Source organism: Callospermophilus lateralis, chromosome 11 (genome assembly GCF_048772815.1).
Source record: "Callospermophilus lateralis isolate mCalLat2 chromosome 11, mCalLat2.hap1, whole genome shotgun sequence".
NCBI lineage: Eukaryota > Metazoa > Chordata > Mammalia > Rodentia > Sciuridae > Callospermophilus > Callospermophilus lateralis.
In genome coordinates, this window is record NC_135315.1 from 26,110,156 (window position 1) to 26,126,910 (window position 16,755).

At 41.6% G+C, this 16,755-nt stretch overlaps 1 protein-coding gene across 1 annotated transcript; it reads right to left on the reverse strand.

The window, feature by feature from the left end:
• Nucleotides 1-804: 804 nt before the first annotated feature.
• Ankrd40 (ankyrin repeat domain 40) lies at nucleotides 805-16,499 on the reverse strand. Its single transcript, XM_076869424.2, has 5 exons — nucleotides 16,125-16,499; nucleotides 8,367-8,515; nucleotides 7,055-7,540; nucleotides 3,959-4,140; nucleotides 805-3,190 (listed from the first exon to the last, which is right to left on the reverse strand). The coding sequence occupies exons 1-5, from the start codon at nucleotides 16,256-16,258 to the stop codon at nucleotides 3,044-3,046; spliced, it is 1,098 nt and encodes a 365-aa protein (XP_076725539.1). The 5' UTR covers nucleotides 16,259-16,499; the 3' UTR covers nucleotides 805-3,043.
• Between the last annotated feature and the right edge of the window lie 256 nt (nucleotides 16,500-16,755).

The window sequence follows — 16,755 nt, forward strand, 5'->3', positions numbered from 1 at the left end:
AATGTGACTGGCTATGGGTGATGGTTGTTTTCCTTTCCCCTCCCTAAGTGGTTTCGGTAGATAGGGAGATGGCTCCTTTGATCTGGTTTTCCTGTGTGCTCTGGGTCGGCCTGTGCTGCAGAACCATTTGTTAAAGGTTAATCACATTTTTTTTTTGGCAGGCTGTTTCTGCCCAGGATGTTTATGAGTTTATGGAAGGCAACCTCCATCCTTGTGATAAAGCAAGTATGGAAGCACAAATGCCCAAATTATTCTGCCTCTCCTTGGTGCTAAGAAAAGGTCTCTGCTGTGTGCTCTGATTTATTAGGCCAATTTGGCATGACGTCTGCTTTGTGAGGTGCTGGCTGGCCTAAACCAACAGAAAAGCAGATTCATTCAGCATCATTCTCAGCTAAAGATCTAAAGGTGTAAGGCTTTATTTCCTCTCCTGTCCTGAGAGTTTGCATCTGAGCTCACTGAGGCCCTGACAGGTGTTGACAGCCCAAAGGAGAGGCTCAGTTGTGTCAAGTAAATAGGATAATCAAAAAATGTGGTTAATAGAGGATGACCTCTATCTAGCTGGCTCAGCTCCTCCAGGGAAGTGAAGCCAGCTGCTGTGAACTGGGAGGAAAGACGCCACACAAAATATCTGCGTGCAGGTGCCACTGATGGCATGATGCTACAAGACGGGAGGCTCAGGTGGGGAGTGAGCCCTTCTATTTTTCCTCCAGAGTGCCAGGACACAGGGACTGTCCAGAAATTTGAACTCCTGTGATTAGAAATACAGTGCTACTTAGGAGGCCAAAATGAAAGAAAATAGGTATGGTCAGTTAATATTTAATTTTAATAATACCTGTTATGTTTGAAGAGTAGCAATGCACAAAGAAAAGAATCCTCTGTGAATGTTTACACACAGTGTGAACACATGCTTTAAATACGCAGTGGGGGAGGAGAGAATTCACAGTTAACAAAGCTAAAAAAAAACTCTTGTTATAAATTACACAAAGCATATAAAAATATTTCTCTGAATGCATAGATTAAGACTTTAAACTCACCTACCAGCAACTGTGCAGTCTAATCCCACTGCCAGAGTCACTGACCACAGAGGATTCTATGGAGAGAGAGATCAGGGTAGGGCAGAGCCGCAAGGGATCTACCTTTTGCCTGGGACACCAAGACCCTTGCTCCCTCTGCTTCTGAGCCTGGAGAACAACTCTGTAGGCCACCTCCTAGCCAAGGGCCTCCACTGCTTCTGAGAATCTCTAATTAATCTAGGTGGCTAAAAGAGTTTTAACCCCAGTAATTTAGACATGAATTAATACTGAACCATTTCTTGAAGGATAGAACCATAGTTAATTGTATCAGTAAGTTGTAACTTTTCAAAGTGAAGGAAGAGGTTAGTACATCTAGATAATGTAGTTTCTGATTGGTTGAAACACAAGGGAGGTTTCTTTAAAGCACTTGAGAGAAAGTAGGTAATAAGCAACCTTCACTCTGCTATGCACTCTCCACAAGGGTAAGTCACCAGCAGTAAGGGGGGAGGGGATACGAGGAAGTCATTAAACAGAGTGACTCCATGAAGTCGGCCTTGAAGAATATCTCAGCCTCATTTCAGTACTTAAGCAGCAGCAGGAGGCCATTATCTTAGTACAACATTCTCTTCCATTGACATCTTCTGCACCTTCTTACTCAATTATAGTGTTCTAATAAAATTAAGTTAACACAGTCAGGAAGTTAAGTTTCTTTGGAAACTATAGGCACTATGGGGAGAAAGCTTCTTAAGACAGCGGGGATGCTCTCCAACAGCTGGCTTCAACCCCTGCTCTCCTGTCTACCTGGGCAGCTCTGATTTCTAAAGCTAAGCTGTTTGTTTCAACGAGACAGTAGCTTTTCTTTCACCTTAATGATGCTGAAGAAAATGAAAAGAATCCTCAAATACATTCTTGAACAAAATTCTTATGCCATGCTCAAGAGTTTAATCAGGTAAGTTTTGTTTTTGTTTTTAAGTCTGGTAGACTCACAACTGATTTTGTTGAGTGGATTGGTGGTGGCAGTAGGGGGATCCCTAAGATCAAACGATTTGTTTAAAAAAGCAACAGATTTCAGAGTTGTGTAAAAATCCTAATAATTTCAAAATAACCTTTATCTTTGTTACAAAAATAAAGATGCTAACTCCTTTAGTTCAATTTCCCACAATAACCTGTAAAATAGCAACAGATTCAGGCTCAAAAACTGCTTTTCATTTCTAGTGGAAAATGAGAAGGTAGAACACGGACTGGCAATGCTTGTGCTCTTCTCAAACAGTGCAATTAAATACATTGATGACAGGAATCGCCTCAGTAAAAATGCAGTGGCTCTTTTAGAAAGCCTCAGAGAGCCCTCTAGTGACCGTGAAGGGGAGGTAAAGCAGAGATGATAGTGGAGACAGAAGCAGTAGTGAGTGTTCGCAAAGGAAAAGTGGGGGAGGGGAAGCTTTTGGTTAACAGCCTATTTACAATTAGGTAACTGTATACTTAAATACTTTTCACCTGAGTAACATTTATAAATATATTCTAAGAAACCTCACAGCCACAAGTCACACCAAAATTCCTTTGTCCAGTACCTGTGCTTTCCCCAGTCTTCCTCTCTAGTCAGTTTGCAATTTCAGGAGAGTCATGAGCATGCAACACCAAGAAAAGCGCGCCCGGCCCTTCAGGTGCACTGTCAACAGGAGTGGCCAGAAATAGGTTCTGCGCTCTCTCAGCTTCTGCTTAGACAACTCTCTTACATTCTGCACATAAAACACACTGGATATAGAACCTCCGGCTTCTGCCTCTCCAGAGCACTTCTCAGCTGTTCAGAGCTTCAAGCAATAGGTTTATTGTGCACCAAGAGGCTTGGAAGAGTGGCACCGCTGCTGGGGGACAGGGGCTTCCTGCCTTGGCAGAACAACGATGTTAGTGTACACTACACAGTGGCACCAGGGGACCTCGTGGGCATCTGAGGCTTTTGGATTAATGGCTTGTCCTTGGCCCAGAGGTGACATACATTGTCACAATACTCAGCGATAAAAGTCCCTGCTGCATTAGTACGTCAGTTTTGAAGCTCTCCTGTTGTAGCAAGGCCTTTCAGTCAGTGTGGACGCAGCATTTCTGAACAGAAAATTGTTTTCACTTATCATCAGAACCAGTTCCAGCTCCTGGAAATCTTGGAGTCGAGCCACATCTTTGTCCTAAAACAAAACAGGTTAACAGATTAAGAGGAACCACCATATGTTTGGTGGGCTGAACTGACACCAGTATCTTGGTTCACTTCAAAATCTGGAAGGAAAATAAAATCCATGGCAGAAAAGTCTGTGATTAAATCCCAGGGCATAAGTTGGATTGGAATCATGGAAGAAGCCCTTAGTAGCCATTACTACAGGGTGGGCACATAGCCTGCAGGGTCAGGCAATGCATGGGCCGGTTTTCCTTCTGAGAAAACTCAGAAGCCTGATGTTCAAGAACCCAGTGTGGGGCTGTGGCTGTGGCTCAGTGTTAGAGTGCTCTCATAGCATGTGTGAGGCCCTGGGTTTGATCCTCAGCACCACATAAAAATAAATGAAAAATAAAGGCATTGTGTCCAACTACAAAAAAAAAAAAAAAAAAAACAGTGGGTTTGCCCTATAATTTAACATGGGTCTTTCTTGTAAAACACAAAGCATATCTAATGATGCACTAAGGTGATCCTTACAGGTCACTGCAGAAACAACTGGAAATAGGTACGTGTGACCGGCACCTCCAAACATTCTCTCTAATATCTTAAAACTTTTGAAAATGCTAGCGTCTCTAAAGACACAGCATAGGGAAAGAAAGCTTATTGATTACATTTGGAAAACTACTCTCCACTCCTTTTGCATTCTCTTTTCATTTCTTTAACTATGACTCACATAATCAAAGAGGAAGTTGGTTATTTTCCAAGTGCAAAAAGCTACCATTTGTGCTTGGCAGACTTTTCTTACCTTTCTTAGCAGTGTATTTGGTAACTTTCTGATCTTCTCCACTTGATCTGGATTAACACCCAGTTCACAGCAACTCACTCTGAGCAGTTCTTGGTATGTAAGCTCTTGTCGGTCCAGTTCAATTTCAATGAAATCATTTTCTCTAAGAGATGGGTTCTGAATCCTTACTTTGAGTACAAGCTCTAGAAAAAGAGGGGAAAATGGTAATGAATAGATGGTTGTGGCACAGATCATTAACTTAAAATCTTAAAAATGGTTACATTTAGTCTGTGCCGCCCAATGGGAAAATCATGGTTGGCCATCAGGTTTTGCTCTGACCTAATCCTGGCTCATTGGGGCAGTTTCCTGCATGATCTTCCCTACGTCTAAGACTGTTTCACCAAGTAAAAGGGGGCAGGAACAAGCAACCCAACTATGTAGAAGGATCACTTTCTTCCACCATTAGAGCTAAGGAAGTAAAGACTTCAGATGGATTTGAGTACCAAAATACACAAGAGAAGGGATGTAGCTCAGTTGTGGAGCACTTGCCTCGCATGTGTAAGGCACTGGGTTTGATCCTCAGCACCCCATAAAAATAAATAAATAAACAAAGGTATTGTGTCCATCTACAACTAAAAATATTTTTTAAAAAATACACATGAGGGGCTGGGGTTGTAGCTCAGCGGTAGAGCACTCGCCTGGCTGGTGTGAGGCCCTGGGTTTGATCTTCAGCACCATATGAAAATAAATAAATAAAAACAAAGGTATTGTGTACAACTAAAAGAAAGAAATAAAAAAAAATACATATGAGCAGGGAAAGGAAAAAAAAGGTTGGAAAGAAGGCAAAAGCAAGACATGATACATGAGATACTTTCAAAAAATTTACAATGCCAGGTGTAATGGCACACGCCTATAATCCCGGTGATTAGGAAGGCTGAGGCAGGAGAATCGTGAGTTAAAACCAGCCTCAGCAACTTAGTGAGACCCTGTCTCAAAATAAAATAAAAAAGGGAGGGGCTTACAAGCTTAGTGGAAGAGTGCTCCTGGGCTCAATTCCGCACTACAAAAAAAACAAAATAAAATCACAACAACCAAAACCCTGTCTCAATAAAAATAAAAAAGGTTGGGGATGTGACTCAGTATTAAGAGTACCCCTGGGCTGGGCACAGTGACACACATCTGTAATCCCAGCAGCACAGGAGGCTGAGGCAAGAGGAACGCCATTTCAAAGCCAGCCTCAGCAAAAGTGAGGTGCTAAGTAACTCAGTGAGACCCTGTCTAAATAAAATGCAAAATAGGGCTGGGGATGTGGCTCAGTGGTTGAGTGCCCCTGAGTTCAATCCCTGGTACCCCCATCCACAAAAAAGAGTGCCCCTGGGTTCAATCTCTAGTACCATTCAAAACAAAACACACAGATCTAACAATTATGGATCTAAAGGTATTCATGAAATATGAAATTCCTTGCAATAAAAACTGGAGAGCAAAAAAATACTCACTAAACAAAGTTAAAGTATACATTTGACTTAAAAAAAAAAAAATGGCATAACTTGATAAGGGTGCGTTCCTGGCTTTAGGAGTAACGACTGTTATTCATGGGTCAGCAAGCAAAGCAATCTGACTCCACATTCTGTGCCTGGCTGCCAAAATGGCTCCAGCCAAGCACTTATGTACATTTGGCAGTTCTGCTTTTCTCCTTATATATGGATCCCTGGCAGCATCCCGGGGCAACTGTTATCTGCACCAGGTCCTCAAAATTGGGAAGTAGGAGAGTTACTTATAGGGAAAAAGGAAAGGTAAGACTAGACTATACCCTAGTAAGTGTGGCTAGAAGCGGAGCTATAAAGATGAACTTGAATTTCTAATGTTCTTAAGAAGATGTAAACAGATACAGAAACATAGATGTACATGCATATATAAATAAATGTGTTTGCTTGCTTTTTTCTCTCTTTCCTAGCTTCTAAATTCTATTCTCTACCAAAAAGAACGAGGGCTCCTTGGAGAAGGGCTGATTCTGGGGTTAGGGCAGGGAAGTTACACTATAAACCTGGAACATCTTGCTACATTAGAAAGAAAGGAAGTTTTCCAAGAATGATGGAGACATATCTAATGGGTACGATAAGTAGCTTGAAGGTCCCATTGGTCAAATCAGAAAAAATCTGAATATCAAAATAATGACAGTAATAGATTATAACTGATTGAACACAATAAGAATCCACGAGTCCATACTGATATAAATGAGGGAGAAGAGAAAGCCCTTCTTTATAGTGGAATAACAACAAATAAATAATGATAGAAAATCATATTCTGTAAAATAATTGACCTGGTCCCTTCAAAGTTATCAATTTCAAAAAGCCAGGTGCAGGCACATGCCTGAAATTCTAGTGACTCAGGAGGCTGAGGCAGGAGGATCCCAAAGTTGAGGCCAGCCTGGGCAACTTGGTGAGACTCTGTCTCAAAAAAAAGAGCCAAGGATGTAGTTCAGTGCACCCCTGGGTTCCATCCACAGTACAGCAAAAGTAAAAGAAACAAACAACAAAAAAAAAAACCTACAAGGGCTGTATAACTAAATGTAATGGGTAGTCCTGGGCAGAGGGGAGGGAGCAAGAATAGGGGAGAAAAGATATCTACTAAGGGCATTATTGACAGAACTGACAAAACTTAAATATGGACTACCAATTACAGAGCAATGTTATATCAAATTTACATTTCTGAAATTTGATAATTGTACTGAAGTTATATAAAAGAATATCCTGGGGCTGGGGATATGGCTCAAGTGGTAACGCGCTCGCCTGGCATGCATTCGGCCCAGGTTCAATTCTCAGCACCACATACAAACAAAGATGTTGTGTCTGCCAATAACTAAAAAAGTAAATAAATAAATAAATATTAAAAAAAAAAGAATATCCTATTCTTAGAAAAGATACAATGAGAACAATACTTAAGAATTTTAGGGTAAAAGGGCAGAAGGTAAATAATTTGTGAATCTGAGTAAAGGGAATTCCTTATACAGGTCTTGAAACTTTTCTCTAAGTTTGTAATTATATCCCAAATATATTAAATAAATCTCACTTCCCCACAACTCCCCAGTTACAGAGGCTGTTTGTTGTAAGTGCTTACCTTGCATATTAAACGGAAATGTTCCAGTGAAAAAAAATGGCTGGAATGCTGGCGCCGGTCCTGTATAAGTCCCATTTTGAGGCTCCAGAGTCACTGGTGGCTTGGATGGGACAGAAGAGAAAAGGGAGCGGGTCTGACTCACTGGTGGCTGACAAACAGGACCCGGTTTTGTGCTTTCTGGTGTTCTGAGTATGGCAGGGGGGGCAGTCACATCACCGTTCTGAACCAGTGCCAAAGAGGGGTGGTCCCGGGGAAAGGCTCCTAGCAGGGTGGGTTCCCCAGGGGGCAGCAATGGAGGTGAGCCATCTGTAGGGGGTGATGCTGGGGGTGTGGAAGAGCCCCCATTCTGCAGCTGGGCTGAATCCTCTGCTCTGGGAGTATAGATAAAAGGGAAGGCTGGGTTGGCCAAATAGTTGGGAACAAAGGGCAGTTCTGACTCCTTCTTCAGCTGGGGAAGGGTGTCGTCATCATTATCATCTTCTTCCACTTAAAAAGAAGAAAACACAGAACATTTACACAGTCCTTTAAAAATTATCAAGAAGCCACACGCAGTGGTGCACATCTCTAATCCCAACAACTAGGGAAGCTGAGGCAGGAGGATCATTAAGTTTAAGGCTAGTCTCAACAACTTAATGAGACTCTGCCTCAAAATAAAACTTAAAAAGCACTAGGGGGGGCCAGAGCTGGGGCTTAGTAGTAGAGCACTTTCCTAACTAATTAATTAAATGTTACATTTAAAAAAAAAGCAAAGCACTGGGGATATGGCTCAGTAATAAAGTACCCCTGCATTTGAGCCCTACTACTACAAAAAAATAAAAATAAAAATAAAAAAAATCTAAGAAAAAAAACATCTTTGAGAAGCATTAGTATCCTTTGGTAGTGACAAATATTTTGTTCAATGATTATAACTACCTGTTTAGTTCAGAAAGGACTATTAGGTTTATGATTACTTATGATCACTATTTTTAACAATGACTAAATTTTACAAAAAAAAAAAAAGAATCTTGTAATGCTGACCTCCCCAGAAACATAGAATTACTTCAGTAATTAGCTTTGAGAAATAAACAATTTATTGAGTTATTTGGCATTAAGAATGTGACAAATAGAAGCTGGGGTTGTAACTCAGTGATAGAGCACTTGCTTGCCTAGAAAGTGTGAGGCACTGGGTTTGATCCTCAGTACTACATAAAAATAAATAAAGATATTATATGGCCATCTACAACTAAAAAAATAAAAGAATGTGACAAATAATAATCCCAAGTTTTAAATTAGTTGTACAAAGTCAAAATGTTCCCCTCAAACACAGACTCACCTCCCATGATCTTCCTGATTTCTCTCCTTGATGTTAACTGCACTGGCATCTCCCCTTTTGTGGTAAGAATCTCTTTGTCAGCACCTGACTGTAACAGGTATGAGACCACCTGACCATGGTTGCGTTTACATGCCCAGTGTAAACAAGTCCTGTCCCAAAGGAGGGGAAAAAAAGAATAATTTAAAAAAGGAAAGAGATTTGGAATTTCAACTTTAAATAATGAGTAAATAAATATACATAAGCCTGTTAAGAGTTCAGCTAGGGGGACTGGGGATATAGCTCAGTTGGTAGAGTGTTTGCCTCATATGCACAAAGTCCTGGGTTCAAGCCCCAGCAACACACAAACAAACACACACACACACACACACACACACACACACACAAAAAAAAAAAGTTCAGCTAAAGCCCAGATACTAGACTGCTACTTGTAAAGCTAAGGCAGGAAAATCAATTTCAAGGACAGCCTGGGCAACTTAGCAAGATTCAGTATCAAAAAGAAAAGAAGGGGACTAGGAGTATAACTCAGTGGTTGAGCACCCCTGGCTTCAATCCCCAGTACCACAAGAAAAAAAAAAAAAAAGAGGGCTAGAGATGTAGGCCAGAGGAGAGTACTACAAGGCCCTGGGTTCAATCCCCAGCACTTTGGGAAAAAAAAACACAACAAAAACAAAATAAAAAATCAGACTGATAACCTCCACTTTTTCCTTTCACAAAGCAGATGATTAATCCCTAGCCCCTAAAATTTATTTTTAAATTATAAGGTTGGGCTTGGGGGTAGAGCTCAATGGTAGAATGTTTACCTAGCATCTATGATCAAACTCTGGGTTTGCTTCCCCAGCACTAAAAGGAAGAAAAAAAAAATCATTCCTTGCCCCTGGGAAAAATGTATTTATCATAGAGTTTTCGTTTCAGTGGCTTCCAGAAGGCAGGTTGGTTGGCTGGCCAGCTGGTTAACTCCATTGATACTTAAGGGTGATTTTCTATCATTATTGTTATAATCATGTGATCCTCTTAGTCTCTTTAAAACATTTTTCTATATTGCCTCATTCCTTTTCAGGGAGATTCACTTCATATGCATCAAATGTTACCTGAAGATTAACTATTATCAGGCTCATAACCAACTCCTACCTGCAGCTTGCTCTGTCACTTCAATTATTACTACAGTAGACAGGCCTGTCTCAATCTCAGTTACTTACTCCCTTCTCTTTACTTATATTTTCTTCATACCTTCACTAAAAGGATTTCCAAATTTACATTTTTAAAAAGTGGCCATGGCACATGCCTATAATCCTAGAGGGTCAGGAGATTGAGGCAGGAGGATCACCAAGTTCAAAGCCAGCCTCAGCAACTTAGCAAAACCCTAAGTGACTTAACAAGATGCTGTCTCAAAATAAACAATAAAATGGGCTGGGGATATGGTTCAGTGCTTAAGCACCTCTGGGTTCAATTCCTGTTACCAAAAAAAAAAAAAAAAAGTTCGCTTCTCCGATCTTTACAGAAAGTTACAAACATACCCTCATCTGCTTAAATGAAAGGAACTACACACAAACTTTAACTCCCAAGGCATTTAAAACATGTACATCAATGACCAAAATTTTTCAAGAACAGATTCTTCTAACATAGCAGATTAATTTACTTATTTAATATTGGGCACATAGAAGGTGATTCTGCATACTCTAATAAAGGGCTATTATTTTAATACTGTACAGTAATTTAATTAACACATTGGCAAAAACTCCATGTTAACAGAAGTTTAAAGAATTTGGAGTTACTAAATTCATCCCGAGTGCCAAAGCTGAATGCATTTTGCAGAAAGAAAATATTTTTTCCCTTCTGTTTTGAAATGGCTTCATTCACCAACTGCATAATGAATTAAGATAAATATCTTCAGAGCTTATAGCCAAAAACAGTTAAGATGAAGAACAGAACATATGTTCAATAGTGAGGATTAGGTCGCTATCCTGGGAAGCATAATTATCTGGAAAGTTTATTTGGTTCCAGGAAAAAGCTGATTTGCCATGGGTACCTTAACAACTTACAGAAAGCTAGTTTGGCTAGGTGGGAGCAAATCAATTAATGCTTCAGGGTGACATTGTATACTATTATTCATTAGAATTAGATTATCCAGTCTCACATTCGAGGTCAGTTACACCAACTTAGCAAGATCCTAAGCAACTTAGTGAGACCCTGTCTTAAAATAAAAATTAAAAAGGTTTGGGTTTGGGAATGTAGTTTAGTGGTAAAGCACCCCTGGGTTCAAGCTCAAGTCCCAGTACCCGACCCCCCCACATAAAAAAAGAAAAAACTAGATTATCCAGGTGCCTATATGGTGTTCTCGATGACAAAATGACTGTAAATCTGGGGTAAATAAAAGACCTTTTTTTTTTTTTTTCTTCTTTTTGCAGTACTGGGGACTAAACCCAGAGCTAGGCAAGCCTTCTACCACTGAATTACGTTTCCAGGGGAACAGTCTTGATCTAGACTTCTAAATCATAAGTAAACTCCATGAAGATAACAAAGTATCTGGTGGGCATATACTGGGCTTAATTCTTATTAAGTAAACCAAGGATATGGTGGACACTGCTTAGAGTAGGCTAACTGCAGATCCTAGGCAAAATGCAGCCTGAGTTTGTGTTTGTGTGTGGATGTCTGTGGCACAGGGCTTGAAAAGTGAATTATAATAAGTGAGCATTCAAAAATGAATAGAGCATGATTAGAAAAAATGTGCTCCCTTCTGGAAATAAAGTGTTTGCTTGCTAATAGTAAATCACTTGTTCGTGGCAAGCTGGTGTGTGAAGGAGGTAATTTACTGAGAGTGGGTCTGAGAAACTCAAAGATACCAATTAGCTAGAGTATCACTATATAAAGTGGGGTTAAGTCAACACAGTATGTCCCCCAGGGCCCTGCACCCTTAGTGACCATCATTTTTAGTGATCATCATTTATGAGTCCAGAGCTGTGTGGCTCTGGACAGTCATAACTCACAACCACTACAGCCAGGCAATATTTTCAACCTCCTCATGAACCTGTATATTTCTTCCTCAAAGTCTAAGAGTATGCATGACACTTGAATTACATTTGATGTGGAAACTCTATCTTTGAACTTCAACTCTTTAAACTTTACATTTGTAGTCAGAAATCCTATTAGTGATGGGAAGTATTTCAGACTAGTGGCACTGGGCATCATTCAACAACTGGGCATTATTCATCCCTGCTGAAATTATAGTTACTGAGCAACCAAGAACTCAAAGCAGTCATAATTCTGCTTTTCCATGCTAAGAGTAAGTTTGGTTCTTTTGTTTGTTTTTTTTGTGGTACTGGTGATCAAACTCAGGGGTGCTTTATCACTGAGCTATATTATCCCTAACCCTTTTTATTTTTTGAGACAGGGTCTAAGTTGCTGAGGCTGGCCCCAAACTTGTAATCCTCCTGCCTCAGCCTCCTGAGTTGCTGGGATTGCCAGGCATAGCTAGTAGTAAGTCTTTTAAGGATAATTTTATGTTATTATCCACCATCTTGCTTACTAATAAAATAATAACAATAGTTAACACAGATATAATGCTTTACTTGCTGGACATTGTTCTAAAAGCTCCACGGGCATTGTGGCACACACCTATAATCCCAGGGGCTCAAGAGGCTTAGGCAGGAGGATCATGAGTTTAAAGCCAGCCTCAGCAAAAGTGAGGTGCTAAGCAACTCAGTGAGACCCTGTTCTAAATAAAATCAAAATAGGGCTGGGGATGTAGCTCAGTGGTTGAGTGCACCCGAGTTCAATTCCCAGTACCCCACCCCAAAATAAAATTAAAATTAAATGCTCTATATATGTTAATTCATTTAATCTTCAAAGTATTCCATGAGGACCTAGGTACATGGCATGGCAACATGCCTATAGTTCCAGGTACTTGGGAAGCTGAGGTGGGAGGATCACTTGAGGAGTTTGAGGCCAACCTAGATAACATAACAAGACCCTCTCTCAAAAAAAAAAAAAAAAAAGAGAGAGAGAGAAAGAAAAAGAAAAGTTGGGCCAGTGGCACTTATAGTCCTTCCAGTGACTCGGAGGCAGAGGCAGGAAGATTGCAAGTTCAAGGACAGCTTTCATCAACTTAGCAAAGCCCTGTCCCTAATAAAATATAAAAAAGTAACGGGGATATGGCTCACAGGTAAAGTACCTCTGAATTCAACCCTCAGTACAAAATTAATAATAAATTTAAAAATATCTAAAATCCCATAAGGTGCCAGGTGCAGTGGCTCACGCCTGCAATCCCAGCAACTCCTGAGGATCACATGTTGGAAGTCAGCCTCAGCAACTTAATGAGGTCCTAAGCAACTTAGTGAAATCCCATCTCTAAAAGAATAATACTAAAAAGAGCTGGGGAAACTACGTAATGTTTTGAACAACCAACAATAAAAATTAATTAAAAAAAAAAAAAAAGAGCTGGGGATGTAGTTCAGAGGTGAAACACCCCTAGGTACAATCCCTGGTCCAAAAAAAAAAAAAAAAAAAAATTCCACAAGGTAAATACTATTATTAACATTCCCCCAATTTTACAGGAAATTGAGGCAGTCAGCAAATAAATAAGCAAAGCATGAAGCACACTAGGTGGTGATCAAGTGTTATAGGGACAATAAAGCAGGGTAAGGGATTAGGGAATGACAGGTTAGAGAGGGACTTTGTGCAATTTTAAGTTGAGGGCCAAAAAGAGGCCTCACCATGAAGGCAACATCCAAGCTGACATCTAAGCTAAGATTTTTTTAAATTCATTTTTTAATTATAGGTGGACACAATATCTTTATTTAATTTTTATGTGGTGCTGAGGATCGAACCCAGTGCCTCATGCATGGTAGATGAGTGCTATTCCTCAGAGCCACAATCCCAGCCCTAAGCTTTGAAGAACAAAAAAGCAAAATTCAAGGACAGCTTTCATCAACTTAGCAAAGGTGCTATCTGTAGGAGAATTATTTTAGGAAGAAGGAAGACAAAATGCAGTTTTTTTTTTTTCTTTTTGCTACCTGGGATTGAACATGGAGCACTTAACCACACTGATTCATATCCCCAGGACTTTTTATTTTGAGATAGGGTCTCGCTAAGTTCCTTAGGGCTTCACTATATTGCTGAGGCTAGCCTCAAACTTGTGATTCTCCTACTTTAGTCTCCCGAAACACTGGGATTACAGGCAGTACCACCCCGTGCCCAGCCAAAACGCAAAGGTCTTTTGATTCAGGACTGTGTCTGATATTCTAGAAAAGCAAGGAGGCAAGGAGAACAGAAAAAAAAATGTGAGCAAGGAGACACGTCTCAAAAGATAAGGTAAGGCTGGGGATGTGGCTCAAGCGGTAGCGCGCTCGCCTGGCATGTGTGCGGCCGGGGTTCGATCCTCAACACCACATACAAACAAAGATGTTGTGTCCGCCGAGAACTGAAAAATAAATGTCAAAAAAAAAAAAATTCTCTCTCTCTCCCTCTCTCAATCTCTCTCTAAAAAAAAAAAAAAAAAAAAAAAAAATCTTTTTATTTCTAATAAATAGCCCAATTAAAAAAAAAAAAAAAAAGATAAGGTAAAAGGGGGACAAGGAATAAAAATTTTTAGGACCTATTGGCTTCTACTCAGAGTAAGAAGGGAACAATTGGAAGGTTTTGAGAAGAGTGAAATGAATGCTCTAACTAGTTTTAAATAAAGAACCCTGTGTTGAGAAGACTGCAGAAATAAGCAAGGAGCCTAGTTAGGAGGCTACTGCTATAATTCAGTGAGATAAATGATGGTGGCTTTGAACAGAGTTACAGTGGTAGAGCTAGTGAGAAGTGGTCAAATTCTGACTACCTCTGAAGGTGGAGCTGGCAGAACTGGCTATGTGTGGGACATGTGGGAAAGACAGGAGGCAAGGAGGGCATCAAGCATTCTGACCCAGACACCTGGGAGGCTGAATGAGGAAGCAGAGAGCAGCACAGGCCATGGGAGAACTAGGAATTCAGTCTTAGCCAAGAGAAGCCTCTTCAAGTTACTTCAGGTTCACCTTACATTTCCTGAACACCAATCATGTGGGCATCGTGCTGAGGAGGGGAAGGTCTGGAGTTAGAAGCCAGGTTCATTTTCCAGCTCTACTAGATACTCATTTTCTGCACCTCCCTCCTCAGGGGATATTTTGAACAATAACACAGCATTACTAAATTCTAAATTTAGGGGCATTTTGTAAATTGGGAAAATTATTTAGTCTTTCTGGGCCTCAGTTTCTTCATCTGTAAAATGGAGAAAATAATAACTATGTCCCCGGGTAGTTGTGAATAAGATGATATATGTAAAGTGCTCAGAACCACATCTGTGCCACAGAGCAAGTTCAATAAATGTTATTTATATTATGCTTCTCTCATAACACTCTTCTGAAATAATTGGAAAATGAAGTGACTTAGACAAGGTCACATACTTAGGTAGGAATGAAAAAGAACCTTCAGTGAAGACCAGGCTCATTCTTCCACATAACACTTCCTCCCAGTGCCATAAAGGCACAGCTTTGAATCACAGAGCAAAGCTCAGAAAAGCTACACAGACCACAGCAAATTTCTTTGCAAACAAACAAAACAAGAAGGCAGTATCCATGGTTTATTGGCTATCCTGTCAGCTATCCAAGCTGTTTTCTTTCAGAAAAGAAGGTACACAGATTTTTGAAAGAAGTGATGAAACTGCGGGGTGCAGTTTTATAATCTCAGCGACTCAGGAGGCTAATGCAGGAGGATAGGCAAGTTCCAGGCCAGCGTGGGCAATTTATGAAGATGTGTCTCAGTATTTAAAAAAAAAAAAAAAAAAAAAAGCTAGAGATGTAACTCAGTGGTAAAGTCCCCCTGGGTTAAACCCCCAAACCAAACCAAAACAAAAAGGAAGTGAGGAAACCTCAGTTGTGGTACTATCATTAACAGTTGTGTGACCTGGAGCAAGTTACTCTCTGGGGTTGAAACTGTTTCGATTGATTCCACTCTATCAAACAAAAACAAACATCTGCAAACTCACTTTAAACCAGCTAAATAGGCTGGTTAAACATTACATGAATCAAAAACAAAGAGGGCAGAAGTACCACATTCAGTACCTTGAACCTAAAGATTTGGCTATCAGAAACATCTTCAAATGAGACTCCTTTAGTTGGAAAGGACCCATTCTACAGGCATAAATCTAAAGCCTCACGTGCAGTTCTCTATGGGAAATTGTAATAAGAAAATAAAGCAAAACACTCTCTAGGATACACAAATGAGTCTTCTTCCCCGGGCGGGCAGCTGTAGGCAGCTGCAGATCACTATAAGAGTGAGACAACAGAGGCAGAATAGTGATGCAAGCGGTGGGTTTTTGTTTGTTTTTATCCTGGACTAAAGAAATCATGTTAGTAAGATTCGTATTTGTTCGGTTGTTTATGCTTTTAGCTCTGCACAGATGTTCTTCAGAGGCACCTCAGGCAAAATAATTCAATTGGGGTGAGTTCCAGCGCAGAATCGCTGAGAATCACTGCCTCCAGCAACATTCCGGGCAAATCAGCCCGCGAGCGCTGGGGCTCTCAGGGTGGACCACGTAGGCCGGCATTTGAGCACGTCGCACTCCGGCCTGCACGAAGTAGGGGGGACGAAGCTGGCCTCCAGAGGGCACAACCTGGGAAGCCCGAGGCACCAGGCCTCACCTTAGCCCGGTGTCGGGGACAGGGCTGGGCCCAGGTCGCCGACGACTGTCCCAAGCCCGAGGCCGGCTGCCCTGACCTTAGGCCGCCCCCGCTACTCACTTACCAGCCGTTGACCTCATTTTGGGAATTCACATCAACCCCGCTCTCCACCAGTTTCTGCACCTCCCGAATGTCCCCCAAGGCCGCGGCCTCCCGCAGCCTCTCCTGCTGCTCCTTCTGCTCTAGGAGGGCGCTCATCTTCCACTCGGCCGCAGGCCCCCGGCCGCCCCGCCCTGGCCTCTCAGCGCCGTCGCCGCCTACGCGGCCGGCTCCCGGCCATGGGGAGGGAGCGCTGGGCTCGGCCGCCCTGCTCGCGCCGCCGCCCGCGCCCGGCCCGGGCCCGTGCTCCCTCCCGCCCGCCGCCCGCGGTTCCCCAGGTGCTCCCGGCCAGCAGGCCCAGGCCTCCTCCCCCCGCCGCGCCTCCGAAGGCCGGCTCCGGGGGATCCTATTCAGTGTGACAACCCTGACCCAGATATTTTTCGTTCCGACCCAGGGCCCCGCCGCCCCGGCTGGCTGTTTATGTAACTGCTGCACAATATTATCCGCGGTGATTCACTGGCTATTTTTAGACCTTCTACCCCGCAGCTTCGAAGGAGGAGGACAGACACATGAAAGGAGAAAAAAGCATATTTCAGAGCCAGAAAAGCCTTATCCTCTGCTGCAAGCTGTTTACCAGGCATCAAAAATAATGGGTG